The sequence below is a fragment of the Homalodisca vitripennis genome, unplaced genomic scaffold, assembly GCF_021130785.1.
Source record: "Homalodisca vitripennis isolate AUS2020 unplaced genomic scaffold, UT_GWSS_2.1 ScUCBcl_6475;HRSCAF=13700, whole genome shotgun sequence".
NCBI lineage: Eukaryota > Metazoa > Arthropoda > Insecta > Hemiptera > Cicadellidae > Homalodisca > Homalodisca vitripennis.
In genome coordinates, this window is record NW_025782583.1 from 1 (window position 1) to 12,169 (window position 12,169).

The following is a 12,169-nucleotide window of genomic DNA, read 5'->3' on the forward strand; positions in this document are numbered from 1 at the left end:
ATGTGTAATACCATGCATTTAATGTTTTGAATATTGGAAGTTTTATCTTTTAAATCACCTACCAGTTTTTATGGTCTAGATGAGTTTTTTCAGATAAAAATTTCAAGGCACCTAAATTTTGAAAACCAATTTGTCTACCGTTTAAAAGATACTGAAATTTGTTTTTAATAATGTTAAACCACATTGTGGTTTGGAATCTTTCAGCTTCTAAAATAAAAAAATACTATTGATAAAAATATAAGATAATATTATAATGACTCTGAAATAGAATATTCCATAAGTTTATACTGGAAGATCAGCACGATCATGCACTCCGGCAGTTTATTGGATGAATAAAGCAGAGAAAATGACAACAAAGCAAACGATATATATGTGGTCATCATTATATATATATATATATATATAAAAAACGATATATACAGGGGTGCTGAAAAGTCCCGGGACGGTCTAATAAACTTTTGAAACTAATTACAATATAAGAACCAAAATTTACATCAAGTTTTTGCTCATATAAAAACTATTATTTTATGTATTTTCACCATGATATCCTGCTTATGGGGGACGTCCCGCTAGGGGTTGGTGAAAATTCTTAAATAGAAGCATAGGTCGAGTCGTACATCAAATTAAAGCTCTTTTAATTAGAAACATTTTTGGCGAAAATCTGACATAAAACAGTTGAACGCATTACAAAATGGCGGACACTCAAAGATTATAAAAATACAGAATTTTTCAAGTGCAAACATTCTGGTTGTTAGAGAAAACTGAGACACTTAATCTTTTATTTTACTTCTTTTACTTCAAATCACTTACCAAAAACAGTTATAAACAAATGTTCAAAGTGTTTGCCCTTCAGTTTGCTGACAATATCCCAATCGATTGTAGAACGCTGATAATCGCATTGTTTATCTGGAAATTCCTTATCAGCAGGTAAGGTTATTACCTTCCTTATCTGGAAGGTAATCAGCTGGAGCAAACAAGACCAAAAAAGACAACAATGAAATTGCCAGCTGACAGATACAGTTGTTTTATCAACTCAGTCACTTAGAAGTCTTCAAGCCCTAATTTTGCAAGTAGTTTCAGTAGTGCTAGTTTATTTTGCTATGGCGCTTTCCGAGAGAGAAAGAATAACTTTATTAATGATGCGCAGGTTTGGTGACCGTATTAGATCATGTGATGAGGTAAGGCATCTGTTTAATGATACTTTTCCCAATAGACCTCCAATTTCAAAATCTACTGTGGGAAGGACAATACAGCGGTTTGAACAGACAGGAAACATTGCAGATCTCCCTAGATCCGGAAGGCCCAAGACCGCGACCAATGAGGACAAAGCTTTAGACGTTTTACAGTGTTTTGTTGAGAACCCACATGAATCAATTGTCTCAATAGCACAACAAGGAATTAGTCGATATTCAGTCTCAGATATTTTAAAAACTAATAGTTACAAAGGATATAAAGCTAAATTGGTGCAGGAACTAAGCGAAGACGACTTTGATCGTAGAATCGAGTTTTGCGAAGTTATGATGAATAAAATCAATGAAAACTTGGGATTTGTAGCAAACATTGTATTTACTGATGAGTCAACACTTTGCTTGAATGGAACAGTAAACCGCCACAACTGCCGCTATTGGAGCGATACAAACCCACATTGGATGATACAAACACATACTCAGCATCCAGAAAAGTTAAATGTTTGGGCCGGTATTGTGGGGCAGCATGTGGTAGGGCCATTCTTTGTAGAGGGAAATTTAAACTCTGCAGTGTATTTAGCATTACTCCAAAACCAGATAATTCCTGAAATTCAACGTGTTTTCCGGTGATAATTTTGAAAATATCTGGTTTCAGCAAGATGGAGCCCCTCCACATTATGGCGTACATGTAAGACATTTTTTAGACAATGTCTTTCCACATAAGTGGATTGGTAGAAGGGGAACAATAGAATGGCCTGCCCGTTCTCCAGATTTGTCCCCTTTAGACTACTTCTTTTGGGGCTACCTCAAAGAAAAAGTGTTTTAAAACAAAAACCTCAAAATTTGGATGAGTTCAGAAACCGTATTGTAAGAGAAGCTCAGCGTGTTCCTGTCCACAGCTTTAAACAATCGCACTGACGATTATCAGCGCGTTTCTACAATCGATTGGGATATTGTCAGCAAACTGAAGGCAAACACTTTGAACATTTGTTATAACTGTTTTGGTAAGTGATTTGAAGTAAAAGAAGTAAAATAAAAGATTTAAGTGTCTCAGTTTTCTCTAACAACCAGAATGTTTTGCATTTGAAAAATTCTGTATTTTATAATCTTTGAGTGTCCGCCATTTTGTAATGCGTCAACTGTTTTACGTCAGATTTTCCGCCAAAATGTTTCTAATTAAAAGAGCTTTAATTTGATGTACGACTCGACCTATGCTTCTATTTAAGAATTTTCACCAACCCCTAGCGGGAACGTCTCCCATAAGCAGGATATCATGGTGAAATACATAAAATAATAGTTTTATATGAGCAAAAGCTTGATGTAAATTTTGGTTCTTATATTGTAATTAGTTCAAAAGTTATTAGACCGTCCCGGGACTTTTCAGCACCCCTGTATATATATATATATATATATATATATATATAATATATATATATATATATATATTCAATACCAAAGAAAAAACTGTTGTACTAATGTGAATGGCCGCCTTTTTTAAAACAATTTATGGTAAATCTTTTACCACCTTTTAAATTTAACTTTTAACTCAAAAAGAGTATTATGGTCTATATAATTTGAAAAATTGTTTTGGTTAGTCCGAATTTAAAACGAAAATACAAATCTGTTGTAAATACAAATAATTAATTTGCATCACATTTTAAACAGCACCTCTTATTTCACAGTCAACTAAAACTGGAAAAGCAATATCAAAATGGTTTAATTTTTTGGAACTCAACTTGAATCACGTCAGCTATTGAAGTTAAAGATTTTTTTTAACTCTGATACTCCTCTGAGTTCCTGTTAACGTGTATAGCCTACAGTAATAGTATAACAATTTACCTTGATTTTCAGCATGAGGGAGTGCGAGGCGCTGTGCGGAAGACTGACTATCATGGTGGATGGTCAGTTGGTTTGCTTGGGGAACACACAATATTTGAAGAAAAAGTTTGGACAAGGCTACACAGTGCTGTTTGTGCTACATACCGTACGAGAACTGCAGGAAATGATTCCAGCGCTTAAGGCTGAAATGTACAAACTGTTCTCAAGAGTGAAATTGAAAGATCAACATAAGGTATGGGAATATTGAGCTTCAAATTTAATTTTTATCAGTAGAGGCAATTCCCCAAATATATCTATACTTTTGTCTCCAAGAGAACAATGGTTACTTTGCCGTTCCCTTGACCTTAAATTAGTAGCATCATGTGGTGTCCAACCCTTGAATTTGTGTTTTTGTATCGACAGAGATTAAATAAAAACTAAAACCCAGTCTCCAGGTGGTTTTTGAATGGTGTAAACAATCATTGTTCTTTGCCATATTCCACTATAAAATTCATTTGAGGAGCAGTGGGCTCCAAAGTTTCTTAATAAGCTACATACTAGTGCTAATAAGTAGAGATCATCCAATTTGAAAATTAGTAAATATCCGAGTCTTAGAAACTTTGTCAATTTACAAAAATTATTACAATTTTACAAAACGGTACAACTTTTATAAAGAAGACTCAACCTCTGTGTCAAATTAATTTATCTAAGAATGAAAAACCAAAAACTTCAATAACATTAGATGGGAGACTAAACCCATTCATATGTTGTGAGTTGTCACTTTGTTTATACAAATTTTACAAAAATAATATACTATTTTAAGATTCTCATATTAGTTTTATTATTAGTATTATGGTTAAATTATTATATATTTGTATGAAAATAAACTTATATACTACAAATTGACACACTGATCCAATTGTTTCCACATACCAATCTCTACAGGTAATATGCAATTCTTTCCCTGATGTTCATAATATTTTGTAACCTTCTGTAACATTAAATGTTTAAAGTTCTTTTTCTATGTAACCCCTTTATAATATTAAACTACAAGTTTAAACCTTTATATGACAAGTTCTGACATGTACGCACATGGTATGCAGGCATACATTTGGCGATATTGTGGACATGTACTAGTATAAAAAGTGCCCCATTATTAACACTTGACTACACCACTTCAGTATGAGCTTAGTGGTAAAGAAAAAAAAAAACAAAAATCTCAAGAAAAGACTGACCACGATATCTAGCTTCAGCGAGTTTTCTTATGACACTGTTTTTACCTGCTCATAAGACTTAATTTTAATGCTTTCTTTCATTGTACCTTATAATATTTGTCTAATATGGAATGTTTATTGACTTTAATTCAAACAGATTTTCCTCTTTACATTTATGGTTTTAAACTTGTTAACCTAAAATTATATTTCATTAATTTGAGCGTTTACATTGACTACATAACCATTCTTCATGAATGTGTAAATAGTCATTATTGATTGATTAGGCTCTGTAGACAAAAGCGGAGTGTTGTGCGTGGTGGAATCGATTACTTTGTAAGTTTCATGACCTTCATTCCCCACCCATGCATACCAGAGCATTCAAAAATGCTGATGAGTGACCCACAACCTACACATTGAAGGTGTCACATACAAGTAAAATGATGACTCTACATTAATTATGTTAGCTACATAAGAATATGCCATTAATATGCTAAATAAAAATAAAAACAATTGTCAGCATGATATTAAGAGTTAAACTCTAAATACAGTAGTAAAACTGCCTGAAGTTGTTGTAATTTAACCTGTTTTAATGAATATGTTTTGTACCTTTTTACAGAAAGCACTTCACTTCCACATTAAAGATGAGAACATAAAACTTTCCCAGTTGTTTGGTACCATGGAACAGTTGAAAAAATCATTTCCTGTAATAGAATCCTATGCGCTTGGCAATACAACTTTAGAACAAGTATTCATCTCTTTTGCTAAAACTCATATAAAGCCAGAAATTATAATCTAATTTAATTTGGACAAATAAATTATGTTCATATGTAAGATTGGAAATATTATTTTCTTACCTGTAGTAATTTTCAAACTCTGGTTACACAAGCACTGTCATTTTTATTCTAAAACTCGTAAACACCTTTTGAAATGCTATTAAACTGATTTAAACATTAAATTGTGTTTTTTTATTTCAGAAAAGACTTCTAAAACCTATGCAAAACACATTGCATCCTCTATTTCAAACACAAACTGGAAATGAAAACATCATTCATATGATGTTAATTTTCATTATAAATCAATATAAATTTGGATGATTTAATGTCTCAATTAGAGGGTATGCAAGAAAATTCCAAGTTGCACTTTCAAATGATATTAATAAACAATAGTTATTACTACTTTCACCATCTTGCTCTTGTCGAAAGATCTAATTCTAGTGTAGACTTATTTGTTCTACACTGTAAGAAATTCACTTAAAATATCACCTGGATACTATTTTAAAGTCGAAATAATGGTGTTATTTTATTGATGTCTTCTCAAGCTTTTATCTCCATTTAACACCTTTCCAACCCAACAATATTTTCAGTTCTTTTATCAATTTACAAAAATTGTGAATTCATGTCATGGCAGAAGATAAAAATATTTTATGGTTAGTTATTGAAGAAATTGGTTGTTTATCAGTTTTATTAATCAAAATAATTCATTTAACACGTTCACTGCATTATTGGAATTTCATGAACATTATTTAAGTAACTGGTTACTTGTATAGAAATATATGTGTGTGATACGAGTAACCCATAATTCATTGTGCAGTATATCTCAGCAGTCAAGAGACATGGAACACTCTAGGTTAGTTTGTAGAAACTGTTACAATCTTCTTACCACTATGGTAAGTCAGGAGTATACAAGAATCGGTCGCCATGACATGAGTAACCAGTTACTCATTTCATACAAAGGTTTGGTTGGTTTCATACTTTTAAAATATCTTCACAACAAAGTAACTAAACTTCAAAGTTGTTATGTACGCAAAATTACAGTTCAACGGTTATTAGAAGTCTTAATTTCTTTTAATAATGGCAAAACAAACCCAATTATTGCAACTTTAGATACAATTTAAAAGTTTTATAATTACTCTAAACATAAACACTGCTCAGTAAAATGGTAACCATTTGTAACTCATTTTAAAATTCAACATTTGCTTTTTCTATTCATTACCAATTTCAAACACAACTAAAAAAATGTTGCTCTACACAAGACACCACCTACTTGAGAGCCAACCGTCACCAATACAGCAAGAAAGCCAATTGGTCTAATAAAGGAACATTCAGGGTGAGGAAACATGGAATAAGGAAGCCATGGTGGAAAATAAGAAATTTAAGATGGTTGACTCTCAGATTTTCCAGTCAGCCCTTGGGTAGGGTGGTTGGCCATCTGGTGGATCCGGCAGTCAGATAGTTAGGTTAGGTAAGTTTTTTAAAAAATTTATCGCAAATAACAGTTAAATGCTGCAATATAAAAAAGCCACCAGAACAATTAAATCAGGAATCCAAATTGTCAATTAGAAATAACTAAACTAGTCAGTCCTATTGAATAAAAATCACTAATTAATTATTGCCAGTTTTATTAAATGTATTACACAACTATATTGTTTAAAATTAATTAAAACAAAGTAAAATCATTTATTTGGTATTTGAGTAACGGCTGCAAGTACAATTGCGATGAACATGTGATCAGTAGACACGTTTCCTTTAAAACAGTAAGAAGTAAGTTTTACACTGCTTTGAATGTTACACTTTTAAGTTCATAATAGTTTTTAATTAATCATTAAATGATTACCTTTTTAAATAATACCCAAATTGTACTAAGTATTTAAAATATATTTATCATAATTTAGTTCAACATTTTTGGGTCTTTATTGTTCGGTACTTTAGATACTCAGAACTCTTGATGATTGATTGTTGTGGTGGCCGCTTATTATACTACAGCCCAGTTAACACATTCCCCATCGGGGAAACACATATACCCCATTGGGTACACACGATCTTTCACAACTGCCGTCATGTACCCAATGGGGTATACACACTGCTATACATCTCCTTATTGCATTTTTATTGCTTGTCTCTCTTGGTGAGTTTTAAAAATTTGATCTCGCGCTTACATAAATACCTCATACTATCTTTTATGAAAAAATAAGCCATCATTGTGAACGTGTTAAATTATAAAAAATACTCTCAGGTAGGCTGGATAGCCCTTGAATAAGTCCAACAATCAAGTAGTTGGCTTAGGTAAGCTTAAAACTTTTAACCCTTGCAGTTGAATGCAACATAGTTTTGTTATATATTCTTACTATGTTGTATCAAAAAGCTTGGTTCTATGGTATTATCTGAAAGCCACTATTTTTGTTTTTCATACTGGGAACCTAAGAAAATGACATTATTAGAAAAAACAGACCTAATTTTACTTAATGTGAAAATCACATGTCATTATGACAATCAGTTCTTGTTTTCAACCACTTAAAAAGCAGCAATTTCTGAGGGAAAAAGGCTACTCTGTCCCTATCTACGATTTGTTATTAGGCTATATAAGTAGGTACAAGTATGTAAGTAGGTACATACGTATTACAGATGTAAAAAGTTAAGAGGCACTCACTTGATCTAAGTTTGAATGTAGGTACTATCTCGAGGAGTGTTTTTTCTTTTATCGCCACAAGTGCGGGGTGGTGCCGAAGTCGCCAACGAAGCCTGATGAGGCATTTCCATTCAGTACTTTCCCGACCCCACATCATCCACCGTGATCTTATGTCAGGAAAGTACCAATTGGAAATGACCCTGGCCATCAGTGCAGACTTCGGTTTGGCGCCACCCCACACTTTTGGTGAAAATAGAAAAATATTTCTCCAGATAGTATCAAAATTCAAGCTCACATATTGTAAGCACTAGTAAGCTAATAAACGTTATCTTTAAATTTGGTACTACTAGTAACATATTTATGACAACCTAATCTAAACCTCTACTAATAACATATTTATGATAACCTAATCTAAACCTAATAACAATAATAGTCTCGCCAACATCACTTCCTTTTGAGAGGAAGAAAACGTGAACCAATCATCATTATGACATGCAATTTTCACATTAAGTAAAATAGCCTTTTCTTTCTAATTTAATGTAGCTTTTATTAACTTCACAGTAAGAAAACCCCTTCCAAATATAGTGGCCCTCCGGATAATACTAAAGTACCCGAACTTATTTAAAAGTATTTAATTGAAATTGATCCAGTAGCCTAATACCTCAGAATTAGGCCTATTCTAAAATTAAGAGTGAAACAAGATTTAATTAATGTTATCTCGACAGTTTGGTAGACATAAATAAACACTGTTCTGTTCGGATTTATTTTATTAATAAATTATAGACCTAGCCTATCACTCGTATAAAAATGTCAAATCCAAAAATATCAACAACAGTCAAAATAATACAAAAAGTAAAGAATTTTAACAAACCAAATAAAACTATTAAATTAATTTAATGAAATTATTTTATTGAGCTATGAGAGAAGTTTCGACTTTGCTGAGAAAGCTAAATACCAAACTAAAACAGACAGAACAGCAGCCATAAATTCAGAATTTACCCATGGTCCTTGGTACGCCCCAGGGTAGTTTACTACAATAGTAACCAGAGGCTTCACTGTGGAGAGATCTTCACCGCTTCTCATTGCTTTCCTCAAAGCTCCGTATCCTTCTTCATCATAGAGATTTACGCTGTAATCTCCACTCTTGGCCTTCTTCACATCTTCAGTCCAACTGACCTGATATTTATTGTCATCTCCAATTCTTGCAGCAGGCAAGGTTTTCCCAGAAACTTCTGCATATAAGGGAATACCTTTGACACCATTGGCACATTTCAAGTTAAATTCTGCTACGTAAGCAATGCTGGTTAAAACTGTAGCATCTTGTGTAGTATACTGAGATGCAGTAACTTCTGGTTTAACACAAGTGTTTCCATAACTTGAACTAATCAGAAAGGCCGCAAACACAGCAAGTACAAACCTTATAGTTTCCATTTCTTGATGTAGGTTTTTATCCCTGACTAAATTATCAAAGTATGATATACAACAGTCCGCAAAACAATAACAAACAAGTCTTACTCAAAGAATGATTTTAGCTGGTTAAATCACTAATTTAACTTTAGAGTTCAATTTGTTAATTTATTCACATAACCAAACCACCACACAACAACGGTCATACGTGAGCAGCTTCTGCTTTTCTAGGCTGTAGCGATAGCCGTGTCATATGTTGAAAATTTGTAAACAGTTGGCAAAACGAAGCTATGATTTGGCCACATGGAGGAGGAAGTTGTGATGCGTTCTAAAGCAGTTTTTTGGATTTTATACTGCCAATTAAAGTGTTTTGTTTCATATGTAACAAAATTGATAATATTTCTAATATTACCTGACAAACTATTACATTTTACTACAGAATTTTGTATATGGAAAATCTTTAAATTATATATTAATGTGATGGTGAATGAATAGTAAATGTTCTTTTTAACTATTATAGTGTAACTTTGAAAGAGATTAGGGAAATGGTTAGTTAGAAAGTATAAAAAAACTCACAACTAGTGTAAATTATATTACATAGGACTAAGAAATTTATAAATTTTTACATTCACTTTCAATTACCTAAATGTATGACTAAAACTGCACGTTAAAAATAAATATTTATATAGTCGATGTAAGTTTTTACATACGATTAGACAAACAATAGGGTTTAACCATTAAAGATAAAATACATAATTTATCTTAATGTGTGTGTGTTTTTTTATAGAGGTACGAAAAAGATCTTCCAAAGACACCGCCATCGCTAAACTCCACCGCCCATCTTACGGCAGATATACGATGTCGGTAGTGTGGGATTCCTACCCACTAAAAAACATTCCTCTCCCCTTTTCCCCGTAGATGGTACGGAGAGGACTGAATTGGAACCGCGTTAGCATTACTTCAATCCAGTCCGTGCTGCGTCTCACGACGCCTACTCCTGGCTACTGGTCCCTTTCTGCAATTTTGTCTTTTAGAAGCTGCTGCGCGTAGGCTGCAACGGCTGACCAGTTTTCCCCTTTTGCAATCATATAGGTCACCAGCTTGAGGGGGACAGCCTGGTGCCTATGATCTCTTCGATGCTGCTCCTATAGTCCTTCCACCGAACACACTCGAAGAACGTGTGTTCGGCATCGTCGATCTTGTCTGGACAGTATTTACACGTTTGCGTGATGCACAAACCCATCTTAAAAAGATAGGCATTAAACTGTCCGTGTCCCGTCAGTAGCTGGGTCAGGAAGAAATCCGTATCCCCGTGTTTTCGAGAGATCCAGACGTTGATGTTAGGAATCAGGCGCTCCGTCCATCTGCCCGTCTCCCCCAGCGTCCACCTGTCCTGCCACTCACGTAGCGTTTCCTTTTTTGCTGCCGTTCTTGCCTCCTCAGAGTTGTCACCATTTACTTTGGCGTCGTGGAGCTTCGCCCTTTCGAATGCCAGCAAGTCGATTGGCGTGGTTCCCGCCAATACCAGTACAGCCGCCTCCGAAATCGTGCGGTAGGCACAGGTGACTCTGAGCGCACCTCGTCGTTGCACCGCTGCTATCTTGCGCCGGTAGGTCTTCTGTTTGAGGATATCCGCCCATATCTCCGATCCGTATATCAATATGGAGTGGACTACCTCTAAGAGCAACCCTCCTTTTTCTGGTTCGAGGTCCTATCGTGTTGGCCATGGTCCTCAACAAGCTGGACACTACCCTGTTTGCTTTTGTGCACGCGTTTTCTAGGTATTCTCGGAAAGACAGCTTCCTCGTCGATTACTACTCCCAAATAACGCAGCGCCCTTGTAGATGTCAATGTTGTTCCGCTTAAGTCGACGGTGAATGGTTTAGGGAACCATTCTTGTCGAGTCAAGACGACGATCTCAGTCTTCTACTTGGCTAGCGCGCGCGCGCGCGCGCGTGTGTGTGTGTGTGTGAGAGAGAGAGAGAGAGAGAAAACACATATCGTCTAAGCAAGCAAGACTTTTAACCGGAGTCTTCTGCTTGGCTAGCGTGCGTGCGTGCGTGTGTGTGTGTGTGTGTGTGAGAGAGAGAGAGAAAACACATATCGTCTAAGCAAGCAAGACTTTTACCGGAGTCTTCTGCTTGGCTAGCGTGCGTGCGTGCGTGTGTGTGTGTGTGTGTGTGTGTGTGTGTGTGTTGTGTGTGTGTGTGTGTGTGTGAGAGAGAGAAGAGAGAGAGAGAGAGAGAGAGAGAGAGAGAGAGTGAGAGAGAGAGAGAGAGAAAAACACATATCGTCTAAGCAAGCAAGACTTTTACCGGAGTCAAGAGAAGAACTAGCTTTACAGAAAAAAACGTCTGTCACAAAATCCCCATATGGAAGCATGGTATGTTTCTCTGGAAAGTTAAAGTTATATGACAGAAGATTCCAATATCTTGTGAGAGATTTTTTTGTTGGTGTTAATTCGGGAATTAATACCATTACTGAAGCGTACTTCAAAGAGGAATAACCAACTCACAATTGGATTTCAAAGAGGTAAGGAATCCATCCCAGCAAGTTTATACCTTCCATTTGAACCCACCACTGGGCACAGCAAAAAACCGACTTGTCATTTAAAAACTGGGCAACCTTATGGATGTCCAGGAGGGGCACATCACTAACCACAAATGTCGAGATTCTGGGGTTCATGCCCAATTCGATAGGTCTAGGCTACTGTGGGAGATGACTGTTGGAGTTGGTGGGGCTTGTTCCCTAACCTCAGAGGTTTCTTGCTAGCCTCAATAAGGGTGTGCCACACCCTGCCTACTTTGATTGGAGAGGCTGGTTCCGAGCTGGCCTCTCCTTCTTCCGGGGGGACATGACTTTGAGATGTAGTGCCCTAATTCTTCCTCATGGATCTTAATAGGAGGCGGCACCTACTCCCTAACCTTACCCATTCTGAATATCCTGTCACTTCGGAAGCAGTGCAAAGGTTCTTACAGGACTAAGTGCAATTTATAAGCTTCTTGTCCTAAGAGAACAACTCACAACTAAGTCAAAATTAACTCAATTCTTATTATTGTATACAGATTAGAAATCTTCAAATGAGGTCATTGTTTACAACGATAAACCTTATCTAGTAATCGTGTTTGTATAAACTTG

At 35.3% G+C, this 12,169-nt stretch overlaps 2 protein-coding genes across 2 annotated transcripts; one reads left to right on the top strand and one right to left on the bottom strand.

Moving 5' to 3' along the window:
* The first annotated feature begins 3,041 nt into the window (after positions 1–3,041).
* Positions 3,042–5,048, top strand: LOC124373812 (phospholipid-transporting ATPase ABCA3-like). The gene is made up of 2 exons (XM_046832147.1): positions 3,042–3,258; positions 4,836–5,048. Exons 1-2 carry the CDS (start codon positions 3,079–3,081, stop codon positions 5,013–5,015), a joined length of 360 nt encoding a protein of 119 aa, XP_046688103.1. The 5' UTR covers positions 3,042–3,078; the 3' UTR covers positions 5,016–5,048.
* A 3,428-nt stretch (positions 5,049–8,476) lies between these two features.
* Positions 8,477–9,300, bottom strand: LOC124373810 (translocon-associated protein subunit delta-like). Its single transcript, XM_046832144.1, has one exon. It carries the CDS (start codon positions 9,053–9,055, stop codon positions 8,540–8,542), a length of 516 nt encoding a protein of 171 aa, XP_046688100.1. The 5' UTR covers positions 9,056–9,300; the 3' UTR covers positions 8,477–8,539.
* Positions 9,301–12,169: the final 2,869 nt, after the last annotated feature.